Source organism: Sinocyclocheilus anshuiensis, unplaced genomic scaffold (genome assembly GCF_001515605.1).
Source record: "Sinocyclocheilus anshuiensis isolate Anshui unplaced genomic scaffold, SAMN03320099.WGS_v1.1 scaffold154, whole genome shotgun sequence".
Taxonomy (NCBI): Eukaryota; Metazoa; Chordata; class Actinopteri; order Cypriniformes; family Cyprinidae; genus Sinocyclocheilus; species Sinocyclocheilus anshuiensis.
The window spans coordinates 3,261,922-3,289,640 of record NW_015546101.1 but is presented as its reverse complement, the minus strand read 5'-3'; the positions used below and the strand labels follow the sequence as shown (position 1 = coordinate 3,289,640).

Below are 27,719 nucleotides of genomic sequence, written 5' to 3'. Positions count from 1 at the left end.
ATTTAAAGCCATAAGGTTCCCCTTTGGGTATTTTTGTCATAGTGTGAGATTCTTCTTGCCCTGTTGGTAGTAGAAGAGCTTGACTTGTAATAAGGTGCTAGAATTTCTTAGGACTAAATCAAGAGCATCGGTCGCTGTCACAGTCGCCGGGTCGGCGTTATAGTGTAACAGAGCTCAATTAATAAACACCAGCCTGTTATATGTAACATGCTTGTGGATGTCAGTGCACCATAATGGCTGCCAGATGACCTGAACATGGGGATATGCAGCATTTTTGTGCATAGTCGAGTGGAATACACAGGTCAAATGTTGACTTGAGATTTGTGGAAATCCTCTGTTCATATATAGCAGGACCCCACATGCAGACTGCATCTCCAGTCTGTTATTTCCCTCGCCGGTCAGAATAGCTCACAGGGAGGGCAGAGCACAGGGCTTGTAGGGTGTAATCCAGTAGTTCTGGTGGGTAAATTGGTAACCTGCATTAGGACAGCATTTTTGCCTTGTGGGCAGATGGAAATGAGCAAATTATTTCAATAACAGTATGGAATGAAATACACCTGCTTGATGGAGCTTGCTAATAGTTGGTTAGCTCACAGGAAACATAGACCAAGCCTTCCTGCTGTGGCAGTAACCTTTTGTTTCTTTAACACACCCAGTTTTGAAAATAGATTTGTACACGGTTTGCAGTTAACACTTGAGAGTAAAATTGGTTTTGGTTAATAGTTGGTTAGCTCACAGGAAACATAGACTAAGCCTTCCTGCTGTGGCAGTAACCTTTTGTTTCTTTAACACACCCGGTTTTGAAAATAGATTTGTACACGGTTTGCAGTTAACACTTGAGAGTAAAATTGGTTTTGGTAGTGAATAAGTTGGCCAGTAACTTTGTTAGGAACTGAAACATAATATATGGTTTAAATCAAATTGCAAGAATGAAAACGGTTAAAAATGTTTTTCAGTAATTGAAATAAAGCTGAAATAAAATATAATTATTAAATAGAAAAACCTAAAATATAAATAAAAAATAAAAATAAAAGTAAAATAAGTATAGAAATATAAAAAAAAAACAATGTAAATGACAAACATAACAGTATTATTGAAACTTAAACTTAAATTAAAATGATCATTGAAAAATAAAAATATGAAAATAAATGGCAATTCAAAATATGAATACATACTATAATACGTATAAATACTACTGAAATAACAGGTATGCAGGTCCCTGGAAGCAAACCAGCTGTTCTTTAATTTGGGAGTATCACACTACAGTCTCAAAACTCAGACTTGATAGTATTATTTGGAATTATTGTATTATTATTATTATTATTATTTTAAAAATGCTTGACTAGTAAGAAATATTTATGACTAGTAAATTTTCTCAGTTTGTTCGCCATTGACAGATGTGACTGAAAGTTAATTTTAGACCCTGAATACACAAAGACCGAAATATCTTTAGAAGTTCAAAAGACTCTTTTTGAGTTACTTAAAATTTTGCTTCTGTAAGAGGCTTTTAAGTAAGAATGAGTCTTGCGTTCAGTAAAGTATTCCTAATGCATTCCACACTTAGAAGATATTCAGATACACTGAAATGGCTGTTGCTGAACTGCAGAGACTCTGGTGGCAGACTAGTACAGCATGCAAAAGTCTTGTTTTGAATTCAAACTGGCCCCCCATCCCACCTCTCTAGCACCTCTAAAAATACATAATGTATCTTGAAGCCACAGATATGCGAGTCAGCCAAGGAGTTGGAGCCAAGCTAGAATGACATGTCTGGGTCTTCATGACCATCTGAGCTTTTCAGTCTCTTCTAATGAGGGTCACTTACCACCATTAATAAGTCACCTTCTTTTCATCTACCTAATAAAATGTTATTACATTGAGTCATTTGGAACCTGCAAAAGCAATGAGCTGTGGCTCTCATTTGGCTTCCCTGGAAATAGTTTTAACTTAAATTTAGATTTAAATTTGACCATCATATGTAGTTTATAGTAGTGGATCAATGTTGTTTTGATGACTTACAAAATGACTATAATGTAACTAATGTTGTATGAATTTTCATAAAAATTAAGTTTCAGAAAGTGATACACTAGAGATTGTGATGAATCGCCATGTTGCTGAAACAGTATTGATAACACTTAAGACATATTCTCTGTCCTGATTCTAACAATAACAAATTGCCACCCATCCATCACTCCATGGGTGGTTGTTTGGGACAGTGTGTGGAGTTATCCTCAATTTCACATGTCAAGCTTCAGGTCAAAGGCCTGTCTACATGTTTGGCTTCTCACCATCAACACTGTCTAAAATAACACTTTCCAAACACAGGTGAAAATCTGCACGTCTCTCTTTACAACATGTCTCATTTAAAAATGTGCTCAAAGTGCTGATTTTTATCAATTCTGCATCTTGCATATAAAGTAAGAAGTGAATGTGAATTCATTAAATATGGACATTATCTTGGCCATCATTTTGATAATGGAAGTATGTTTATATGAGATATGTATGAATAAAAAGTATGCTTATGTAATTTAAAGTGAGGAGTTTTGTGTGCAGATGCATTTGAGAGAAAGAGTTGAGTTTCTCTTGATGGTAGTCCTTTCCTCCTCTAGAATGCTGATGATGGTGGTAGGAGCAGGTATAGTGCAATTTTTAGCATGCACTTGCCACAGCTTTAACCCTTTCACCTGTTTGTATTCCTTTCTCTCTCCTTTTCTCTTCAGGTTCCATCTTGCTGCCTCCAGAGGACATCTCGACTGCCTGAATCTCATTCTTAATCATGGTGTGGATATCACAGCCACAGATGCCACAGGTTAGGATTTTTAATACCAGGGAACACATATAATCACAAAACATATCCCTTAAATGTAATTTTGTATACAGTAAAGCTGTCTGTCCAGTTTCCTTAAAGGGATAGTGTACCTAAAAAAAAAAACCCAATAATCTTAGAAACTGAATTAGAATTTTAGAAACTGTTCCCAACTTCCAAACCAATAATTTCCAAATTAAAGAACACAATATTCTCACAGGATTCATTAAAAATATCTTCATTTGTGTTGCGAAAACAAACAAAAGTTTAGAATGGCATAAGGGTGAGTAATTGATGACAGAATTTTTATTCGTGTGAGAACTAATCTAGGGTGAAATATCTCTGTAAATTAAAATGATATAGCCACACTAGGGTTGCACGATAAATCGAAATGGAATCGAGATCGCGATTCGACAGAAGCTGCGATTGTCATGCGTATCTTTCAGTGAAGCACGGTTCTGTGATCAGCAGTAAATCTCCATCCAAAGGCCAGAGGGCGCTCTCGCGCTGAAACTCCAAATACGCCTCGCTCCTGCTGATTACAGAACCGGCTTTTTTAACAAAATGCGCATGACAATCACATTTGATTAATCGTGCAGCCCTAAGCCACACATTCTTCACCAGAGAGTGAGGTTATTCTTGCTAACTTTTGTAGAGATAAGCCATAAACATGTCACTATCAACTGATATGTACAGAAGAACTTTTTTATGTGAAATGGGAATAGATGTGGTACATTTTTGTAAGACTCTCTCAGTTTACATCAGTCTCTACAAGCGGACTGGTCAAGATTGGTACATCGAAAACACTCTTGTTATCTAATGGCTCCTACTGATTTGTTGTTTTGTTCCTGTAGGAAAAAATGCCTTACACCTGGCAGCCAGAAATGCCCAGTCACTGTGTGTGCAGAAACTACTCCAGGTAAAGCTGCTTTTCACAATCAACACAGTTGTAAGAAAAGGATAGAAACTCGATGTATTTTTGGGCTCTTTTCTTTTAAAGCTAGACAATTTCTGCTCTATTGTATCCTCTTTTTAATGTGAAGAAAAAGTATTGAATAGTATTTTTGAAGTGTAGGTGTGAGGTTTTCTGAGGACTGTGATGGTGAGATGAACTTAACAGAAAGGATCATTTACTGCCTCCATTATAGGGCTATGCCAATACTATCTTGTATCAGTGTGTCCAGGTTTTCTCACTGTATTGTGTCAATACTAAACTATTTTTATAATTGTATTTATATGAATTAAGACTTGTATCATTCCCTGAAGTTCAGTTAAGCACTTTCTAAACAGCATTTTTCAGTGCAGTTAAAGCTCTATCATTGAGATGCAGTACTGAAGAAAAGTAAAGCAAACAACTGAAGAGAGACTCTCTGAATCTCTGATTTGATCTCTCTCTCAATCTCTTCTCACGTTTGATACTATTTTAATTGCAATCCAGTTTTATTGTTATATAGCAATGTGTTGAATCAGTTTAGGGTCAGTAAGATTTTGAATGTTTTTGAAGTCTCTTCCTGTCTGTTCACCAAATGTATTTATTTGATAAAAAATAAACTAAAATATAGTACTACTTTAAAATATTATTTAGATTTTTTCTATTTTACATATAAAAAAGAAAAGAAATGTAATTATTTACAGTGATGGCAAAGATTTGGTGCTTAAGAAACATTTCTTACCACAGCTGAAGGTAGTTATGCTGCTTAATATTTTTCTGTGGAAACCATAATGCATTTTTTTTTCAGGATTCTTGAATAGAAAATTCTAAATAACATTTATTTAAAATGGTAAATACATTTTTAAAAAATCACTTTTGATCAGTTTACTACATCCTTTCTGAAAAAATGATTAATTTCTTCTTTAAAAATACTGTTTAAATTAAGTATTGAACAGTATGTTTTCTGATTCTTTTCTACTTCATTGTCATCTGTGTGTTCAAGGAAGGGCCCCAAAAATTTTATTTATTTATTTTTTTTTGCAAACCTTTATTGCTGTTGGTAAGCTAACTCCAGCCCGCAGGCTCATAAACAAAGTGTAACTAACAAAGCGGAGACCTGAACTCAGTTGCATAATACTGAACCTGACATCCTGATTTTGAGAAAATGATGGTGTTTGAAGGCAAATCGAGCAGAGCTTGTTTACAGACATGCTGCTTAATTTCAATCAATTCCGCAAACACATTTTGCAAGAGGGTAAAACTCGGTCTCTGTGTCGTTGTGAGTGATGGTGCTCGAGATAATTAAGATGGGAAATGATTCCTATCACTTGCTCGATGACTCTGACAACAGCGTCTTTGTCACAGTGACTTGTTTGTGTTAATTACTTTGTACCGCAGGGAGCAAAATTAGAAAGATCTGACTTCACTAATTATGTATAAATGAGTTTTAGTAAAGTTTGTCTAATGCTTGCCTTTGAAATCACTGACAGCTAGTATAAAGTGTAATCCACCATAATGCTCTGCCAGTGTCATGACTCTGTCCTGCTTATGCAAACAACATTGACTCGATGGATGAGAGTATTTTCACGGGTGTGTGCAGTGTTGACAGGCTGCCCGTACTGTAACCTGCAGTCAATATTTCTCTGCCAGCATCATGTGCAATCTGAAACTGGCTCTTAGAGCCCATTAGATAGAGTTACCCAGGACACAGTTAGCCAGCAGGACCATGTGACCTTGCTACTGGTTTTGGAGGCTGTTGCTAGAGCATAAAAGGTTTTTATAGTGACTGAAGGCAGAGGAGTTGTTTTGTAAGAGGTAGCAAAAAAGAAGCCGAGAAAGTTTCAGGCTTGAGAAAGTAGGACAGAGAGTGGAATATGGAGAGAGTAAAAGAGATTTTAGAAATGAGGGCACAGGGAGTGGTGGGACTGAAGACCACTAAGGCCAGTATCTTAGCAAAACTCCTTTGCTTGACATGGTTTCACTTCTCAGGTTCAGAGTCATTTCAAAGATTCAAACTAAAGTCTCACACACGCAGTGACATGCATGTCACTCTGATCCGTTCTTGGTTTTTGTGTTCATCTGTTCCGGAGCAGGCAGTCATCTTGGATGTTTTTAAAAGTTTAAACTTTAAACTCATCCTCTGACCTTTTAAATCTTAATGGCCATGAAGTGTTTCTGAATGGCGTGACTGTGAGTGTGACGAGTGTTTTGTGTTTCAGCACAATTGCCCAGTGGGAAATGTGGACCTGCAGGGAAGAACAGCCTTGCATGATGCTGGTAAGTAAAAAGCTTTGTACATTTTGAGGTTTTGTTGGAAATGAACTCTGCAGTCCTCTCTCTTCCACCTAGCTTGGGGGTTTCCTGCTCCCTCCATTTTCTTTGCTCGTTCATTCTATCTTTTTACTTCCTCCTACAACAAGTGGTGAAGCAGAGATGGAAGGGGATGGAGGGAATGGGTACTGGATGAATGCTTGAATGTGATTCTTTGAGGCAGTAGCCGTTGTAATCAATGAGATGTAGTTCATGGGCTTATTTTCCTTCCCTCAGACGGCTTTCATGTAAGATTTAAAGCTCTTGTTCAGTGCCCAGTGGAGGTTTTGGATTTATTCATTTTTTTATGTTTGAGTGTGATATCAGATGAGTCTACTGAATCTAATTTGCATGCTTGGGGGAAATGTTAAGGAATATTATTATTGTTTGTCTTTTCAGTTATGGCTGGCTGCTCCTCCAGTGTGAAGCTGCTCTGTGACAACGGGGCATTAGTTAATGCCAGCGACTTTGTGAGTTAATATGTGGCTTGTGGGATGTTTAATATCCTGATAACTTCTTAATGTCGTCTCATTCCTTTTACCTGGACAAATGTTCTGTATTTTCATTTCCCCTCAGATTTACTTTATCTTTACATTTTCTCTCAGATTAGTTTTTTTTATGTCTTTTCTGTTTGAGTTGATGCAAATGTGCACTTTTACATTTGTGTGTTTATAGGATGGTGGGACCCCATTGGTGCTTGCCACTCAAATGTGTCATCCACACATCTGTCAGCTGCTGTTAGAACGAGGAAGTGACATCACAGTCAGAGACAAACAGAAAAAGTAAATATCACATTCATATTTTTCAGTAATTGATTTTCATTGGCTCTCTGTATTTCTTAATCTGTTGAATTTTCTTCTATTGAATCTCTTTTAGAATTTATTGTAAGAGCTGGCACTGCCGTTTTTAACTTGAATGTGCAAGGCCTCCGGTGTCAGATGCTTCCAGTTATTTTAGCTGCTTGATAATGCAAATTGGTATTTGTTAGCTTTATGTTTTAATTCATCATCGTAATCATAAACACAATGGTTTGTAGTGTGAGCAGTTTAACACTGCACTATTATTCTTTTAGTTACTAATGAATCTGAAGTCTCACAATTTCACTGAAAATAGCTTCCTTTCATGTTGGAAAAATAAGGTGAATAGGGGGATATAAAAATGTATTAGTGTTGTTCTTGTCCTAATAGTTCACAGGTGCATTTTTAAATGTTATATTTTGATGTCACTGTCAGTCATATTGAAGCGATGTGTTTGTGTACTTCTTTGTTCACTCAGAACAGCATTGATTCTGGGCTGCGAGTATGCTTGTAAGGATGCTGTGGGCGTTTTGTTGAAACATGACGCTGATGTCACTGCTGTGGATGGTTTTGGTCATGACAGTTATCACTATGCACGACTCAGCAAAAACCAGGAGCTTGTCTCGCTTGTCAAGAGTTACCTGGACAGTGCCACTAAAGGTTTTGTTGTTTCCTTTCTCTCTCTCTCTCTCTCTCTCTCTCTCTCTCTCTCTCTCTCTCATATATATCTCTACAGTGTTAGAGCAATAGAGCAGTGCTTTAAATCATAAATTGAAAGGAATTAAAATGTAGCTTAAATTGCATTGGCACACCACACTGTATGAAATTATTAACATAAACTGAATTGGAACATTTTGTAATGCATGAGCAACAATGGCAATGTGATTCAGTGGCCCAAAACATAGAAAAAACACTGGACTAAACGACTGGTAAGTGTGTCCAGAGATTGAGTTTGATTGGACGCACAGTTTTGTAGTTGGTTGCGTTTTATTATTTGCATCAGTTATTGTTTGTCACATCAGAACAGATCGAAGTCTGCAGTCTAAAATACTGGACAGTCAGTGATTTAAACGAGAAAGAAAGCACACAAGCTCAGATTAAAGAGAGGAATATTGATTTTTAAATTAAAAGCAAAAAAGGGAGGGCAAAATCAAGCAGGATATAATGTAGTCCTTCATTGCAGTTTCACAGTCCAAGCTTTTGGTTGATGTGGCCAGAGCGAGCACTTCAAAATAGCCATAATGACAACAAACGAGCAGAGCGAAAAGAAGTGATTTGCCAAGCAGTTTCTGGCAATATTATTACTAACAGTAGACCACTATTATCATTGGAACAAGATATTCCTTTATCACCTCATTACTTCCAATGTTCCATTCCATTATCCTTTGCATTTAAGTGGTTTTATTTTTATTTTTCATTTAAGTATGTTTCACATATTGCAACTTTTCACAGAAAGGCTGATGAAAATTTCTGCCATTCTTTGTGTAAATCAGTTGAATGCAATTCTTTGTCAGTTTTTTAATCCTTTTTCCCCCTGCAGTTCACATTACTTTTTTGCATCACTTTTGGTGTGAAATAGGCCTTTATCAGGTAGGAAGGTTATAGAGATCAAAGCCCCAAGAGCTTATGCACACGCTTCCTAAGAAAAGTGTAGAGTAGCGTCTTTTCAAGCTTCATGCTTCAGAGTGAAAAAGAAGAGCTACTTATACATACCAGAACTCCTGAGAAAAAAAACATCTCTATCCTCTTTCTGTATGTTTTTCTTTTTCTTTCAGTTCCATGAATTACTAATTAATCATTTATATTCACAGCAAAAGAGGCTGCCAAGATGGAACAGAAAAAGAGACAGGTATACGCAGCATTTTCACCTTTCGTTTCATTCTGAGCATCTCCATGCAGATGAGATTTTAAAGAAACATAATATACAGATTATAATCAATCACAACAGGTTAAAACTGTTCCCCCTTACTGATTAACTTTTGTCATTGTCTGAGTTTTATTACTTATCAAAAATGCACTGATATATTTTCTTTGGACATACTGCACAGAGAAAGGCTGCCGTCATTCTCATTGTAATTTCACTGAAGCCATCTATAGCAGAGTCTGCGTCTAGAGTCTGAAATCATACAAATGAGATTTATGATGGATCTGCAGAGAGAGCACAATTTAGTTTTTATTTCAGCACTTATACTTATATCATATAAAATGGAGAACAAATTACTTCAGACTAATATAATTCCTTGTTACATACCATGTCTCTCTGTCTTAATGCACTAATCTGACCGTACCTGCAGAAGCGACTGCAGTGCTGTAGAAAATTTTATGCACTACTGCCACCCAGTGTTTAATGAAAGTAAATAAAATTTTCTCTAAAAGAACCAAATCCAGCACTTTTTATAATTTAACCACATTTTATCCTGATGTTCACTTATGTTTACCATTATTATCTGGGGACATTAATTATCAAGGACCACTCATTTCTAACATGTGGATTTGTCAGAAGTGTATGTAGAGCAGCAGTTTCTGCTCCACAGCCAGGAACAGCATAGTTTTGCACCTGAATAATAGTATTCTCTAGTGTATATGAATAATATTGGCCTACAATTATAACAATACAGTATTTTATTGTTGTATGTAGTATTTTTTGGACTCCGAAACACTTCACTAATTTAGAGGTTTTTCCTCCTACTTTACAGCTTATCACGTTACAAATGGCCCTGCAATTAGATTAAAAAGACACCCTGATTATTTTTGTGTGGCTTGCCATTTTTATATATTTTATTTTCTGTCTGTTTTAGTTGCAATCTGTGGAGATGGTCTCTGAAACCTCTAACCGTGATAAGATCATACAGGTGAGTGCCATTCATGTCCATGACTGTTACCAGTAAATAAGTTTATTATTAGACCTGGACTTATTCTGTGCCATTTACATGTTTTTTTACACATTCTGTAGCTGAATTTGTATTAATTATTAGGGATGTAAAACATTCATCATAGACATTTTTTGCATTGCAAACTGTACATAAATATAAATGAGTAGGCAATCTGATGTTTTCCAGGGTCTGGAAAAAAAGAATGAGAGCCAACAGGTGACACTAAAGAAGTTCCATCAGGAACAGAGAACGCTGCTCGATAAAGTTAACATGCTTCAGCATCAACTCAGCCAGGTGTTTCTTTGGTTTTTTACTAATTGGCCAGTTTATTGGCAAGCCTGCACCTTACACGTTGTTTTCAGCACTACAGTAAATAACAAAAGAAGCCAAAGTACTGTAGATGGTAGTCTCATCTGTATTTATCTGTTCAGGTAGTTGTGTGTTTATATTGTAATAGTTCTATAGATATCTTGTGTAATACATGTGTTCTCTGTCTCTCTTTCTGTTCTGTTCTTTCCTTCTTTCAGGAAAAGTCAACCGTGGAGGACATTCACAAGGAGGTAATTTGTGTGTTTTCCTGGAAATTGCCGCCTTCTGTCCTAGTGATATTGTCTGCTCTCATTTTAATTTCTTCATCATTTTCTTCCCATTTCTGTCATAGTATTGATGGAAGGATATTTGTTTGTTTTTGTTAAGGTTGGGTGGTAGTTGCTGTTGAATATGCATGTGTATCTGTGTTTTCTACACCAGAGAGAAGAGCTGAAGCTTTTACTTTCTGTCAAAGAGAAGGAGGAAGGAGCCAGCGCTGTAGAGACTGTGAGAGTCCAGCAGCAGAGTCATTTGGTCAGTAAAAATCTTTGCAACATGCTCTTCAAAGACTGCTGCTCGTTAACTCCAGATCCAGCAGTTCATGATCAAAGTTTGATGAGCTGATGAATAAATCTGCATGTTTTTATTTTACAGGGAGATTACCCTGGCCAGTCTGTGATCAAAGGTGACTTTGTCTTTAAAATCTGGATCTTTATACTAATTAAGTTTGACCCTTGATATTAGAGACCTCAATATAAACAGTGTACTGATGTTGAAAAAATGTTGAGTGTAGGGATGTCAGAAAAGTAATTTTTCTGTAAGTGAAGATGGGTTTGCGTGTGTTTTCATTTTGGGTTCTTTTTTCTGCAGGAAAAGACAATGTATTAGTGCGACAGTCACACAGCTTGGATTCTGCTCAGGTGAATTTAAATTTCTTTAAAATCTTCTTAACATAAATGCCAAGAATTTCTGCTGAGGCCAAGAAGCTCATTACATTTTATGTATAATTTACATGATGTAAACCAACTTCAACACATGCCAGTTGGGACGAACTTGAAGTTAAAGGTCTTTAAGGAAACAGTTGTGGAATGACTACAGAAGTACGAGAGGATTGATTTCTGAGGGATTATACTGTTGTACTGCTACTAACAGATTTTTATCCATAAAATGTTGCATTAAAAACAAGTCTATCGTTAAAGTATGGCATGCTCTCTGTTACCACAATAAAACACAATAGGACCTAAACATTTATATGTTAACATGAACTTGCTGTGTCCAAAAATTCCTGTCAGTGGGTTATAAAATGTAAAAAAATGTCTAAATCTGTATATATTAAACACTGTCTAAGAGTATTTATATATGGTTATTATAGCATATAAGGGAGTAACACTTTATTTTCTGCCTGTAATATGTGTAACATGGATATTGTAAAGTAATTAGTAATAACAATAGAATTAATCACTATGAAATAAGTCTGTAGCATTCAGCTCTACAAAATGTTTACACAATAAGTAAATGTAGTTTATTATCATTACTCTATATGTACTTTTGTAAATACACAGGAGCCAGTCAGTTCAGTGTACATAAACAGAGACCTTTTTTTCTTATGGCGTTCAACAATGGCATCAAACTTCCAAGTGCAAATGCTTAAATTTAAAATCAAGAATTGATTCTAAAGGTTTGCTGAGCATGCACAAGCTTAACATTTAGTTATTTCTCCCAAGGTTTGGTATTTTATATATATTTTCTTCCTTCTGATATTTAGTAATTCATTGAGCAGACTGGCTGTGTCAGCTGCGTTAAGCTTAGGAGAGGCAGTGGCAGTCAGATAAGTTGCTCTCTCTCGTTTCATTTCAGAACCTCCATAGCCTGCAGTGTCAGAAGGGTTTATGATTTATTAGCGCTATTCTCTGAAGGGACGTACTATGCCTGGGATCAGCTTTTGGGCAGATGTGGTGGATGCAATTTTGTTGTCACATTAGCACCAGAGACGACTTTACTCTCACCTATGTTGCCCTAGTGTGACCCCATATGAGAAAAATGTATAAGAACCATTTAATCTTCTCTTTCTCTTTTAAGGCTGGCTGTTGATACTGTTTTATCTATTTATTTATTTATTTTTTTTCATTATTTTAGCTTGATCTAAATCCCCTAATTTCTTGTTTCCAGTCTTTTCCACTGTGGCATAGTAACTATCCATGAAAAACACTCAGACAAGATATGCTGTCAGAATGTTTGTTAATAATGAATGCCTACTTATGTTTGCATTCAGATATTACAGCCTACAGGACCATCTCGATCTGTGGCTCGACCTTTGGAGCTGTCTCGGCCAGTGGCTGGTGATCCTGAGACACTTCGTCAAGAGCTTGAATGTGTCCGCAGACAGCAAGAGGTGGCACAAGGGGAGGTGGGCCGCCTCCAAAAGGCTCTAGCATGCAAGTCTCAGGAGTGTGAGGAGCTGACCAGGAAGTGTGAGACTATCAAACGTGAGTCGGATCAGCAGATACACGAGCTAGAGGAAGCCATGGGAGATGTGCAGAAGCGAATGATAGACTCTGAGACAAAGGTGAAACAGCTTCAGGCTCATGTGGTGGCGGTAAAGGAGCATCTCAATAACCAAGTTGTTGATGACCTCAAAGCACAGCTGAATGAGGTGAAGGCAAAGTATGAGGGTGCTTCTGCTGAGGTTGGGCGGGTCAGGAATCATTTAAAGCAGAGTGAGAAAGCTTTGGAGGAGTATAAGAAAGGTGAAGGTCTGCTGGCTGTGGAGGTTGAGAGTCTCACTGCAGAGCTGAGTGCAATGCGAGAGGACCATAAAAACATGGAGGCGACGCTCTTAAACATGGAGGGTCAAGTGAAGACTGCAGAGGCCAGGTTGACATCAGTGGTTCCAGGAGAGAAGTTTGACAACATGAAGAACCTCCTTACCAATGCTGTGGATGAGAAGGAGCTACAGTTGTCTGAGTTAAGGGAGGATTATGACCGTGTGCTGGAGGAAGTGGCAGAGCTCCACCGTGCGATGGACGACCGACAGTCCGTCCCCCTGCAAGAGCACGAGCGAGTCCGGGCTGCTCTGGAGGAGCAAAGCTCAACCCTGAAGAAGAAACTTGCTGATGTCACTGCAAAGTGTCAGTCATTAATTTGCGAAGTGGAGGAAGGTGAGGATGAGAGAGAACTGCTCAGAGAGGAGCTGCGGGAACTCAGCAACAATCTGAAGACCAAGTTTGTGACCTCGGGAAACCATGAGGAGGTGAAGAGGTCTATGGGACTCGCTGTGGAGGAGTTGAGTGTTAGGTTAGCAGAGGAGACTGAGAAGAGAAAACAGGCTGAAGAGCAGCTACAGAGGCTGCAGGAGGAGAAGACCTCTCTTTGTGAGAACATTGCCAACCTGAGGAGCATGTACATCCCCTGTGAACGTTATGAGAGTGAGTTGGCTGCACTCACAGAACGCAACACAGAACTGGAAAGAGATCTTAATAGCCTTCAGGATCAATACCACGAGAAAGTCTCTGAACTTGGGATTTTGGCAGCTGAAAAAGCATTACTGAAGCAGAGCTTTGACATTGAGTTTGTCACAAAGAATGAGAATGAGAGAGTGCAGACTGAGTTAAATGAGGCTTTGGAGAAAGCAAAGATCGAAATCGCAAAGTTGGAGGATGATTGTAGAGTTCGGGAAGAGGAGTTACAGAAGGTGAAAGAAGGAAATGCTATGTTGAAAGAGGAGTTTGAGAATGTGCAGGCCAAGTTAGAAAATGACTATATCAGCCTTGTGGAACATGAGATATTGAAAAGCACAATGAGCAAAGCTTTATCAGAAGCAGAGGGAAGAGCTCAAGATGCCTACTCCAAGTACCAGTGTGCTCAAGAGAGCGCATCAAAGCTCCACAAGGAAATCGAAGCTCAGAAGAAAGAGTTGGATACTATTCAGGAGGCATTGCAGTTGAAGTTTGTTCCGTTGACCGCTATGGAGGAAAAAGAGATGCATTTCAACACTGCTCTGAAGGACTTGGCAGAAAAACTTGCCGAAATGCAGGAGATGTACAATGACGAAAAGACCAAAGGGGAATGCCAAAGGCAAGAGAACGAAAGATTGAAGGATGAGATGGCATTTCTGCAGCAGAAACTTCAGACAGGGCTTGTGTCCAGTGAGAAGTACAAAGAAGTGGAGGATCGCTGCAAGGGCCAGGTGGAGGAGCTAAGTCTGAAATTGGTGGAGCTGGAGCAGCAATATAAAGAGGTTACGATCCAGCGGGCCGAACTAGAGGAGAAAAATGCATTGTGCAACTCTGAGATCCAGAGTCTCCAAAAGAAACTGAATATTGAGTATATTCATCTGGAGCAGTTCGAGGCCATGCAGAGCTCTCTGAGTGGCAGCCTGCAGGAGGCGCAAAAGGAGTGCAAGTGCTTACGAGAAGCTCATAGACTGGAAGTTCAGCGTGTTCATGAACTAGAGAAACAGCTTCAGAGTCAGAGCTTCGATGAGGCCCAGTATAGCCAGGTTAAAGGGGCTCTGGAACGTGAGGTCAATGAGCTTCGCATGGCGCTGTGGGAGGAGGAAGAAACCAGTGCGCAGAGGGCTGAGGATGTAGCCACTCTGCAGACTGAGCTTCTCAGAGCCACACATGCTTTGGATGATCTCCACAGCCATGAGGAGCAGGTGACCCAGCTCAGAGCAGAAAAGCACAAGCTGGAGGAGGAGGTGCGTGAACTTGGCAATCGGCAATCAGGACTGGATGAGCAATATGAGGATCTGTACAGGGAAACAACACGTGCTAGGGAGGGTGAGAAGAGGGCGAGAGCGGAAACCGAGTCCCTGCAGGTAAAGAGTGCCTCCATTGAGAAGGAGATCAGAGATCTAAAAGAGAGATATGAGGAATCAATGAGCACCATTGGAGAACTGCAGAAGAGGATTCAGGTGTCCTCAGAGCAGACTGAGCTTAAAGACAAAAGGGTGAGATTGTTATATACTCATTGGTTATCTGGAAGAGCTTTCTCGATAAGTGCTTGTAATTTTGTCAGATTATAAGCAAGGTGTTCTTCGTTTCAGATCACAGAACTGTTGGCAGATGTTGAAAGGCTGAAACAGGCTCTGAATGGCTTATCCCAGCTGGCTTATGCTGGCAACACACCCAACAAGAGACAGACTCAACACATTGACACACTCCAAGCCCAGGTCAAGAGCCTCCAGCAGCAGCTGGCTGTGAGTAGCTCTGTGCACATACACATACCAGCGGATTTGTTTGTAATTCCTCACAAATATGACATTCTGTCACCTTGGACTAAATAATACACTCACCTACTGACTGACTTGTGCTTATGATGGATTCTAGAGCCTTCTGTCTTGTAATTAAAAAAGGTTGAAGGAACTGGTACTGATAGAATGGCCTCAGGGACCACTTTCTTTCTTTCAATATTATTAAGAAGTCTTCCAAGATTTGATGTTATTCTGAATTAAACAGTCTCCTTTACTTAAGTGTTGTAGTATAATGTATAATTTATTTTTTAAATAATGTTATAGTTTTATTTAAATAAATTTTATAATTAAAAAATATGCACTACCATTCAAAAGTTTGGGGTCTGTAAGATGTTTTAAAATGTTTTAGAAAATAAATGTGTGAAATAGTATTACAATTTAAAATTTTTTCTATTTTAATATATTTTAATATTATATTGTATTTATAAACTCATTGACCATCTAACCTTGCAAGACCTTATTATATGACACTTGTAAAACACTGTCTGATATGTCTTGTCCCTTTTTTATTATCTAAACAGGATGCTGACAGGCAACATAGAGAAGTGGTTTCAATTTATCGAACTCATCTGCTCAGTGCAGCACAGGTAATTGTCTGTGAATGTGAGTTGAGTGTGTAGAAGGTTTTTTTTTTTTTTTGCAGTAGAAGTTCCTTCTATTTTGCTCTCATGTCAAGGTCATTTATTGAAACCTCTTAGGTGTGTTATAGTGTATGGTTTTCTATGTACCATAATAGTATACGGGTCATAGCCTGTAGTTGCATTGAAGTGTCTGGAAGCAATTCTAAAGATTAATTTATCCCAACTAAATACCGCTCACTTATTGTCTTTCAGGGTCACATGGATGAAGATGTCCAAGCTGCCTTATTGCAGATCATTCGAATGAGACATGGTTTTGTGTGTTGAACTCCGCACACTGAGACTACACTGACTCCAATTCATCATTCACACAGTAACCTCCCATTCAGCTCAGTGCAGTTTGATACTGCTCTGGAGTACTTCGGTCGGAAAGTCACATTTTGCAACATTTGATATGCCCTGATTAGGTTGAGTGATGTAAGCACTATCAATGTAGATCTGTAATATAGATTTGCTTAGTGTCAGTACTAAATATAGCACTAGGGATAGTTGAACCCATCTAAAAACATAAATCATAAACATGAGAGGCAATGGATAATGATTTGATCACAAATAAGCATATTGGCTTAACTTGGTACGCAATTGCTACATGCTATAGAGTCAATGGAAAGTGCAGAATGCTGTAAAGATGTAAACTGCACATTCAGCGATTGAGTCTCATGTACCCCTTATTTCATGTTGAAATATCCTAACTACAGTTTAAAGAAGAACATTCCCTCCACTCTTATAGTCTTGATCTGAGCTACATGTACAGTGTATTGAGAGATGCATCCCTTTAGAGATATTTTAACGTTCTGTTCTCAGTCCACCATTATTATAATCTCTGCAATGGTTACAGTAAGTTAGAGGTTAGAGGAAGCAGATCTTTCAGCACTAGGGAAACTAGCTTCCAGGCATTAGTGGAGTGGTGGGCACAGAGGCACATCCTGGGCCCGACTAAGTTTTATGAAATGCCAGTGGCATAGTTGTTGAATATCCTGCAGTACAGAAAGTAATAATATTACGTGTAAGTTAATGCACATACAGTATACAGTAAGAGCGTAAATGCACAGCACTGTTACCACAGTAAAAATCATTTGCGCACATTTGTTTTGAAGGGTCCCAGAATTGTTATGGTCCAAAGTCATGACAAAAGATCAGAGCACACCATTGCAGCTTCATCTTGCACTTATCTTGTGCACTTTTGCCCATATCCGTAAACTGGATCATTTGTTCCAAATGTGCGTGATGTATTCGAGTCAGTGGGTGTCTATTGGGTTGGGTGATTTAGGATGGAGTAGTTCTTTTACTGAAGTGTTTATGTAAAATTGCTTTGCTTCTGCAGTGACAGCAACAGACTATGTTTTATGAATGATTGTATGAGCAAAGCCTTTAACACTGAGGACTTTCATAACACTCTAGCCCTCATGGTCCTTTATCCTGGCTGATATCGCCATCTAGTGGTGTGACTTGGCTGGCCAAGTTTGATGTGTGGTTTTGTTTTAAGATAATGTGAGCATTTTGGAATTCTCCCTTTTGATGCTTCCCAAATCTGATATATCACCTTTTACATGGCTTTGTACTACTTTTGATTAATAAACACCATGTTTGTGGTAAATATTACAAAATTCAGCAGGACTGGAATGGAAAGGCACAATAATCGGTTCAGGTTTCCGAACATGATGGTAGACTTACATACTTTATATTGTGTGAATCTGTTTTTTTTTTTTTGATCCTCTGAGTTTCCAATCAAATATTCTAAAATTAATTGAGTTCCCAACCATGGCTTTCCAGTATCTATTTTAAAAACACCACCGTAGTGCCATTTGGTTTGATTGGTATTAACTGATGCTATTAGTTCTCTCTGCCGGGATGACTAATTGTAACGGTTTCATTATTTATTAGTATTACTTTCTAACTGTGCTCTTACGATTATCAGTTAGTCTGTGATTTTCCTTGGACATTTTCTCTCCCTTTTTTTTTGGTGAAATTTTGAGTCTAACATCAATAAAAGTGCCTCTTTTAGACTAAACTGGCTCTGTGCAAATGAAAAAGATTAATCCCAGCAGTCTCAGAGTGTCATGAAGTGAACCTTGCCTTTGGCAGGCCTTTCCAGCCCCTCTCACTCTCCTTGAAGTGAACGCACATGTTGTTACTTTAAATCCAATGAAATCTAGATTGAGGGCTCTTTTTTTTTCCTCATGTGGTTTGCATTGATTTGTACCTTAGTGTTTAACTTGCTTTTAAAACAAAATGAGATTTACAAATACAAAGAAAAGACAGTATTTTTCTTCCCATAAAGGTCATAGTTTTTATTCGTATTACTATTTTAAGGGATGAGTAAAAACTGTAATCCTTAAACAAAATCAATGTTGTTTTTCTATCTTAGTTTCTACAATATGCTTCAGTAAGTCACGGGTCTTTTTGTCATCTCATCTGTCATTTTATTATGTAGCCTTAGTCACTTTTCAACCACTACATTTCCAGTAAAGATGCTAAAGGTGATTTTTCCAAAGCTCTAAACTCATCCCACACCTAATTAATTTAACATTTTTGTATATATGACTGCTTAAATGACAGCACTCAGTTATCCTCTGAATCCCTCTCTCCCCCCATTCTCTTGCAGTCTTGTTTTTATGAGTCTGTTATTTGTGGCCTGCCCTGCATAAGCTGTTCTCAGCAATTATGGCAAAGACAATTCAATCTGTTTGGAGCTTTCCCTTTAATCTCATTTCCAGGACCATAAGCAGAACCAGACATCCTCCCACCACTCCCCTCTCTTTGCCTTTTTCTCTACCATTAATCATGCCCATAAGGATCACAGTGTAACCCTGTCGTTTAGCTGGCCCCCTGGTAGGTGGGCAGACTTGGAGGGGGGGTGGATCAACCCTGTTCATGTTGCTTTAAAATGTGGTTAGTTACTCAGTCGGTAGTCTTTGTGTCGTGATTCACGCTCACTTTGACCACAGAGCCCTTCACGTGTCACGCAGATAATTTGCTCCCTTTTTATCTTTGTCTGGTTTGATTTTGTGTGCATTTGAAGTTTTCTTGCCTTCCTTTTTAATAGTTTAATAACAAATGCAGATGTGCAAAACATCCCGTTCTCATCTGTTTCACCCTCTTATCATCGGGTCTCCCATACATTGTGCTGGCTGGGCTTTTAGTGTTAGTACCTTTTAAAAGAATGTCACGGAAAACCACATCTTTTCTCATTAGCCACCCTGGATCGGTCACCTCTGCTCACCCCTTCAGTGTTTTTGCAGAGGTCCCTGCACGTTGTTGCCTCAATAAAGTTCATTTATAGGATAACAGGGCTCTGGAGGACACATGGGGCTGATTTGGACTAGATGGATTCAACATGTCTCCTGCCCAGCTCCTTTCTGATCCTTGCCTTGTGATCCATGCCTCCCTGACCTCATCATCCATCATATAACACCTGGGATGAGGGGAAAATGGTTGAAAAAAATAAAAGAGACTCTTTTATTTTGTAGGATTTATTGGCTGGCCACAGGAGAGTCCTGCTACCACCGCTGGGCCGCAGCTCCATCCGTTCATGGATGGGCTTTTATGCACAAGGAAAGACCATAGCGGTGTGTTCTGTACTTTGGGTGTTTTACCTCCATAAAAGTGTTTGAGTAAAAAAAAAAAAAATAGTTGTTTGAGTGATTCGGCACATGGGCGGAGGGTTGATTAGATCACACAGGTACAAAAATTTGATACTGTTGGGCATGTTTCAAACAGACTTCTAAACCGCGTGGTGATTGTGCAGGAGGGGATGTTGTACTCCAAAGCTGAAATTTTTAAACTGCACATTTAAACGGTTACATCTGAGCTCATTGTTGTTCTTTTTCCCTCATTAGCTCTTGGTTAACCACTAATGCCTTGTGAATCAACTCATTTTTACTTTCTCCCCCTTTTTCCGGTCAGGGCTCAACAAGAAACATGTGGTTGTCCTCTCTTCCAAGCTCAAGCTCTTAATAATCCCCAGGCTTCGATGGAAAATCGACTGCATTTCACATGTCTGCTAAGAGCTGACACATGGGGTTGTTTCAGTGGTTTAACAGAATAAGCCTGTGGAATTGATGGCTGGCTGCTTGGAAATAGTGCTGCAACTAATGTCCTTTCTTAATTGTATAACTAGTTTGGTTTTGTCTGCTTTTCTTGCTCTGCGGTGCAGGATTGTGGTTCTTTAAAGGCTTGTTAAGAGGTAAATTGAGGGGAAAGGTGAGGAGAGCATTGTGTTTTCCATCTTTGTTATGCCATCATTTTTGTTAAGGGCCTCAACTGGTTGACGGTCTGACGTCATTGGAGAAAACACTGGTTTGCTTGATTCAGGTGGACCTTAGTTTGTAAGTCTTTGTACCAGGGATGCACTGATACTAATAAGCTGATAATTATTCAGATGTTATGGCTGATAACCAATAAATGGCAGATAATAAAATGTTAAATATAATGTTTAATTTGATAAAATAGTAATAAACACAAACAAACAAAACTAAATTCAGTGAATCACAACATTATCATGTATAGGATAAAAATTAATATTCATTTTGAGATTGGCTAAGGATGACATTTTACATAGATTTTACAACAATAGACTGGGCAATAACTTTCTCAAAGGAAAACGTGTAGCTTATTTACTTCTAAAGGATGCATATTTTTGAGAGTATAAATATGAAAAATAGCGTAAATGAGGATGCACAATTAAATATGTAATATCTAAGGTGTTTTCTTATTATTACCTGAACATTTTTTTTGTGGAAACCATGACGATTTTTCTTTTCAGGATTCTTTGATGAACAAAGATCAAAAGAACAGAATTAATTCAAAATAGAAATCTGTGTAATGTCTTTACTGTCACTTTTGATATGTGTCCTAACTGAATAAAAACATGAATTTTAAAAAAACTCTCACTGACTCCAAACTTTGGAACGGTATACCTAACACAGACAGAATATCTATTGATACATTTAAAAAATATCTAATATCGTGTGATAACCAATATGGTCCTGATATAGTGTACACCGTATATATATATACTGCTATATTGCTTATGGCAACCTTACTGTCAGTTACTGTTCCACTGTAATTGGTCATTTTTTTGTGACTTTTATTGCACAATCATGTCATTGAACTAATTTACCAAGATGCTTTCTTGTTGATCATCTAGTGATTTGCTTCAGCTTGTCTTTTCATTTTGCACCCAGCTCTCAGTGTTTACTTAATTTCATACCTCTGGCAGGAGGCCAGCAGCAGGGTGAAGGTGTGGCTTTAGAGGTGTTTGAAATGTTTCATGTTCCTGAAGAGTTTCCTCCTAGCAGAACATAAGGTATTAGTTTATTCATTGCTCATTAGGCTCACAGTCAAAGTGCTTTAGGCAAATTCAGGGTTGTGACTATCGTTGAAAATGTGCATTTGTTGGACAAAGCCGCAGTCACACAATCCAATTAATACATGAAAGCCCCCGTCTCCTAGGAAGGAATTCACAATACATAAACATGCTGTAAAGTGGAAATTTACATCTGCATTTGTTTCTTTCCTTGAAATTTAGCCATTGGTACTGGTTTGGTTAACAAACCCTTGTTGAACACTTTGGAAGAAAAAAGGAAAGCTAAATGAATACCATGTGTTTTGAGAGCTACACAGGGGTTTATTGTAGTGTTGAGTTAAAGGCACAATCTCGCCTACATCTTTGTAAAGTGAGAGTTTGGTAGATTTTAACAAGTAGGAACGTTCTAATCACTTTGAATAATGTGATTTTTAACAAATTTAAATTTACCTTTAAATGTCAGACTTAAAAAAAAAAACACTTATGCTTTTATATACCAGAAGCTGAACAGACATTAATTCCCTAAAATGTCTTTAACCAAGGCCAGGCTCTTTTGATGTTGCCATGAGTGTGTAAGTATAACATGCCTTTAGCTTGCTGTCCCGGATGTTAATTAAATAGCTTTTTTCCTCTTCTTGTAAGGCAAGGTATTGGATTAATGGCTTTAAATGTCCTTTAAATCTCTCTAATCTTCCCCCTTTCATCTGTAGCTTTTGCAGGTTTGTGTTGCTGTGATTTGCCTGCATCGTCTGCCTTTGATTGCACCTTAATGATCGCAGCTCGCCCTGGATCGTAATGCAGATCCCCCTGAATAACTCTTTCCGGATGCTTGCGGGTGTTAGATGGTAGGATCCTGTGGGGAACAGTGGCTGCTGCGTCCAGTCTTTCATGCCTCTGGCTTTCACAGAGCCAGTTTCTACCTTTCACACCTGCTTTCTAAAACAAAAGGACATTTTTATGAGTCATCTGCACAACAAACGACTGAATCTTGAGTGTCGCGGCCCACAGAGAGAGTCAGGAGTCTGACAAATCATGTACGGTGTATTGGATGAGTGCACTGCGCAGGAATGGTCCGATCAGATGTGCTGATGAACAATTAAGATCATGACATCACAAATTCAAGTTATTTCTCCACTGTCCGAAAAAATGTGTAAGATGTGTACCTTTAGGGATGTAACAGCTTATCACTGTAAAAGTATCCTTAAAGGGACACCATTATACCTGATCTACTCCTAAAAGGTCCTACTCCTATTAGGACCTTTGAGTAGTAACATGTTCCCTTAAGGTACTATTATTTTACACAGTACAAAGATGCCTATAGGTACAATCTGAGTGTGATGTCTTCACATTGATGTTTCTGCAGGGCCTTCAAAAACTAATAGCCATTTGTTTATGTAGAAATTGTATATATTCTCTTACATGCTTAGTGGTCTAGTTCTGTTCCAGTAATTTGCTTGGGGGGGGAAAAAAAATAAATAAATTTTTTGAATGAAGATATTGTGCCTAATGGACTCCATCATGTTAAGTGAGTTTAACAGCGCAGGCTCCATTGTGCCCGCGCTCTAATTCTGTCATTTGCCCTTAATTACTATGCCAGCAGAGTCCATTAAATATTCTCCAGCTAATGCCTCATTAACTTCTGCAGGCTAAATGGTCAAGAGATGCACATTTTATTGGTAGTAAGCACTGTCCTCTCTGAATCACTGCCTGAGGTCGTAACAATGAATCTGGGCTCAGAATGTTTCCTTCACAGTTATCATAACTGATTTTTAAGACTCTCCTTTGAGGAGTTACTGCCTTTATAGTCATAGACTATACAGAAGTGTGGTGTAGCTCCACTCCCACCCTCCAGAGGGCAGACCTACATTATGTTTTAAGACTTTGGCATCGATTCATGATAGAGCAGACTAATAACATATGCTCTTAGAAGCCAGGAAGTGACACATATTCATTGTGTGCTAGTGAACATTGCTGTATCACATGTCAGTCTCTCTCTTTATAACTTACCCCCCTTTTTGACTTCTTCATACTAATGATTTTCAGTTAAAGACTAACAAAATTATTTATTTCTCATTTTTGGATTCACCAAGGTTCTTGTTGATCCAGCTATTGCGTCCCTGCCCAACGAAACAAGCTCATCCGGAGACTAAAACTGTAGTTGGCTTTTATTGAAAGAGTACCTTGGAAATACTTGGATATAAATCTCTCTCAGATGCACAGCCTGAGCTCATGCTTTCTCTGCAGTGAATATGTTGGCACTGTATCTCTGTTTACACGGGTGAAATGGTCTATCATCAAATATTTGTATGATTTAATACTTGATTTTCATTGGCAGAGGTGTTGGCAGGTGAAATACTGAATTTGCTGGTGTGTCATGGCTACTCATTCCCATTCTAGATGGGCAACAGAATGCCAACTCGCATTATAATGCACCTGTGAATATTTACCCAGGCTCACCTGCTGCCACATCTGCTGAAATGATTGTAAAGAGTCTGTAGAGATGTGAGGTGGGGATGGAAGCATCTGAGCATACAGTGCTGCTGTATTTTTTTTTCCCCTTTCCTGAACCTGGCCAAAAAAAAAAAAAAAAAAAGGATTATATGCACAATTAAATATGTAATATCTAAGGTGTTTTCTTATTATTACCTGAACATTTTTTTTGTGGAAACCATGACGATTTTTCTTTTCAGGATTCTTTGATGAACAAAGATCAAAAGAACAGAATTAATTCAAACTAGAAATCTTTGTAATGTCTTTACTGTCACTTTTGATACGTGTCCTAACTGAATAAAAACATTAATTTTTAAAAAAAATCTCACTGACTCCAAACTTTGGAACGGTAGCTAAAGGCAGCCAACAGCCAATTTCTGGTCATTTAAGCATGGCTGTTGGCTGCCTTTAGACTTGTGTGCCAATCCCAAAGTATTCACTTTGCCTGCACAGATTCCCAATCAACCAGATTGCATTTAAACTAGATGCCACATGCAGAGAAATGTGTTTGTGTACAAAGGATTAATTGAGCTGTTTTATAAGCAGTTAGATGTCAAAACCCAGTATGTGTGCACCGAAAGAGAGCAATGCAGATGCATTTGAGTGCATATGAAAATGCACATGTATATAAGAACTCACTGCTAATCAGACTCTGACATTTGCATAAGTGTTTTGTTCCGATTTTTATCCAAGTCATATTAGGAGAATTCATTATTAAATTCTTTCCACTACAATCGCATCACAAGCGATAGATAAATGCAAATGTTTCAGATGCTGTGTAGAGACCAGAGAGAATTTGTGGCTTTTGATGTGCACTTTGTGGTTTTGGATGCAGTTCTGACAGGCATTGCCCCTGAGGCGAAGGATTACCTGAGGCCTCTTCACAAAACAGACCAAAACAAGTTATTGGAGGACTTGTAAGCCCCTTCATGGAGAGTACGACATAAATTATTCTAGCCTCGCAGATGTTCTGAGATCAAAATCTGCATGAATTTACGCCATTGGCAGTGAGTCTCACTTCTTATTAGATTTCATGATGCATGCTGGAGCAGCCGCGATGCTGGGGCTTTTACAGGGGTCATAAATCTGGGTCTGTCATCATCTCAACCACTTTGGTAGAGATTATTTCACTCCGCTAATAAAGCAACTCCCGCTCGACATTACAAATGCCTGCAGGTTAACAACCTTGGCAGCCGTGCGATCTCGGTGCTCGCTCGCACTTCAGAGGCTTTGCAAGCTGGGAACGAAATAGAAGCCCAGATATAATGGAGACCCTAATGGATCCCAGATGGTTGTTAGATCCCGACCCCACCTGATATTTTCCTTCTCAGAGGGGAAGAACCTGGGTCAACCTGTCTCAAGTGTTTGGAATTTCATTGTTCATTATAGTCTCTCTTTGATGTTGCTGCATACCAAAGCTTACATTTCTGCTTTGTTCAGGAATAGACCAATTTCCTATTTTTGGTAAAATGTCATAGCTCACATTCTTCAACATAATCGAATAGAAGCTGCATTTAATGTTATTCTCTCCTGGGGGTGCACAGTTGAAAATTTGTGTTTCCAGTGGAAATGGTCTCAGCATGGTTTCAATGGTTCCATTAGTGGAGTTCATAGAATTAACTTGATTAACTCAATATAATTAACTTAACGGAGCCAATCAATTAAAACTAATCTTATTGAGTGTTCTTGTGTAATAGGTGCTAATCTTTTTGAACGTTCTTCCACCCTTTCTTATTCATATTAGAGTATAAAGTTCTCATGCAAAGTTCTCACTTTGTCCTTCCTGACAGGACTTCTGTGCTATAGTTTTTGTATTAATTTAAAAGAATAATAGAATCAATGAATAATAATGTACTGCTGTCTGCATTCTGTACACTGGCTACAGTTTTTTTTTGAAGTATGTGAAACAGTTGTACAGTATATTGACACATGACATCATTGTTGCTGCAAAAAACGTTGAATGCAATTTTGGCTAATAAAAAAATCTAGAATTTGAGAAGTGTGACAAAAGTGCATTGCATTGTGGGATTTAAAAATTCATTACACTATTAGACATTATTAGCCAGTATTACCCACTAGCTTGGCTGTCGCCTATGAATACCATCCCTCCCCTGATGCCGTTTAGGTACACTCTCAGAAAAAAAGGTACAAAGCTGTCGCTAATGTACCCTACAAAATCTATAGTAAATGGTACATATTTGTACCTTATTTACCCCAAAATACTACACATTAGTACCTTAAAAGTACATATGTGACCCTGGACCACAAAACCAGTCATAAGGTTAAGGTGTTAGGATAGGACAATATTTGGCCGAGATGCATCTATTTGAAAATCTGAGGGTGCAAAAAAATCAAAATATTGAGAAAATCGCCTTTAAAGTTGTCCAAATTAAGTTCTTAGCAATGCATATTACTAATAAAAAATTAAGTTTTAATATATTTACAGTAGGAAATTTACAAAATATCTTCATGGAACATGATCTTTACTTAATATCCTAATGCTTTCTGACAAAAGAAAAATCTATAATTTTGACACATACAATGTATTTTTGGCTATTGCTACAAATATACCCCAGCGACTTAAGACTGGTTTTGTGGTCCAGGGTCACATATTACCAGCTAAAGTGGACATATTAATACCTTTATAAAGGGTACCGACCCAGTGACAGTTTTTTTTTTTTTTTTTTCTTTTCTTCTTTTTCTTTTTCTTTTTCTTGAGAGATTATGAGTCAGTTTTGATATACTGGATGAAGATCTTTTAATCACTTAAACCTAGGGCTGCTGTTATTACGAATGTAATTATATGAAAATGTTATGTTACACTTTGCTGAGGATCAAGACCATGTTTCCCACTATCTTTTTTTTTTACTTTTTTCAAACGTAATTTTTATTCTTTTTAGGAACAAACATAAACATTCATCATATATCCAATATAACTACTGTATATACATTTCTTTAAGTATGAAATGTCTGACAGGGCAGAGTCCCCAGTTGAGAGACCGAAGCTCCGCTGCACTTCTCTCCATGCTAAAAGAATAGTCATTGTCCATCTCCCCAAACTGCCATTCCAGCTCTTTTCGTCACAAAAGGGGATAGCCAGCAATGGCACACAAGAACAATTTGTCTTCTATATTTCTAGCCATCTTATATCAGACCTATCTGATACCCACACTGTCATATCAATTGATATGCTAACCAGTAATATCTCAAATTTGGAAGAGCCCAGCCTCCTTGCTATTTTTTTCAAAGCTGCAGAACTTTTATCTCACTCTAGGGCATCTTCCCTGCCTGATAAATCTGGAAGTTAATCTGTCCAACAGTGAAAACATGGACCTTGGAGGTGTGGGGGGTAATATCTGGAATAGAAACAGCAATCTGGCAAGGATATACATTCTAATCGACTCGATTCTTCCAGCCATTGAGAGGGGCAACACAGACCACCTGTCCAAATCACTTGTAATTGTTTGTTCCCAAGTACATTATGCCTACTTTTGGACATCTAAAATGAAAAGATGCTTTAATATGAGGGGAAATGTGAGCATTTAGAGTGAGGGATGTTATCCTGTAAATGCTGCCCGATCGCAAATCTGATCTGGATTTATCAGATGTGCAATTACAGGTGCATCTCAATAAATTAGAATGTCGTGGAAAAGTTCATTTATTTCAGTAATTCAACTCAAATTGTGAAACTCGTGTATTAAATAAATTCAATGCACACAGACTGAAGTAGTTTAAGTCTTTGGTTCTTTTAATTGTGATGATTTTGGCTCACATTTAACAAAAAACCCACCAATTCACTATCTCAACAAATTAGAATACTTCATAAGACCAATAAAAAAAACATTTTTAGTGAATTGTTGGCCTTCTGGAAAGTATGTTCATTTACTGTACATGTACTCAATACTTGGTAGGGGCTCCTTTTGCTTTAATTACTGCCTCAATTCGGCGTGGCATGGAGGTGATCAGTTTGTGGCACTGCTGAGGTGGTATGGAAGCCCAGGTTTCT

General features: G+C 38.1%; 1 protein-coding gene across 3 annotated transcripts in view; it reads left to right on the top strand.

Annotated features, from left to right (window-relative positions):
* Window positions 1-18,281, top strand: part of LOC107700482 (uveal autoantigen with coiled-coil domains and ankyrin repeats protein-like) — a 70,765-nt gene extending 52,484 nt beyond the window's left edge. For all 3 annotated transcript variants that reach the window (XM_016502156.1, XM_016502157.1, XM_016502158.1), the window contains 17 exons: window positions 2,718-2,806; window positions 3,658-3,722; window positions 5,954-6,011; window positions 6,444-6,514; window positions 6,720-6,826; window positions 7,320-7,501; window positions 8,653-8,690; window positions 9,640-9,693; window positions 9,901-10,008; window positions 10,242-10,274; window positions 10,465-10,557; window positions 10,678-10,708; window positions 10,894-10,943; window positions 12,296-14,974; window positions 15,071-15,223; window positions 15,799-15,864; window positions 16,111-18,281. In XM_016502156.1, the coding sequence (XP_016357642.1) occupies window positions 2,718-2,806; window positions 3,658-3,722; window positions 5,954-6,011; window positions 6,444-6,514; window positions 6,720-6,826; window positions 7,320-7,501; window positions 8,653-8,690; window positions 9,640-9,693; window positions 9,901-10,008; window positions 10,242-10,274; window positions 10,465-10,557; window positions 10,678-10,708; window positions 10,894-10,943; window positions 12,296-14,974; window positions 15,071-15,223; window positions 15,799-15,864; window positions 16,111-16,182 (3,949 nt within the window). In that variant the 3' untranslated portion in view covers window positions 16,183-18,281. The remainder of the gene's footprint in view (window positions 1-2,717; window positions 2,807-3,657; window positions 3,723-5,953; window positions 6,012-6,443; window positions 6,515-6,719; window positions 6,827-7,319; window positions 7,502-8,652; window positions 8,691-9,639; window positions 9,694-9,900; window positions 10,009-10,241; window positions 10,275-10,464; window positions 10,558-10,677; window positions 10,709-10,893; window positions 10,944-12,295; window positions 14,975-15,070; window positions 15,224-15,798; window positions 15,865-16,110) is intronic.
* Window positions 18,282-27,719: the final 9,438 nt, after the last annotated feature.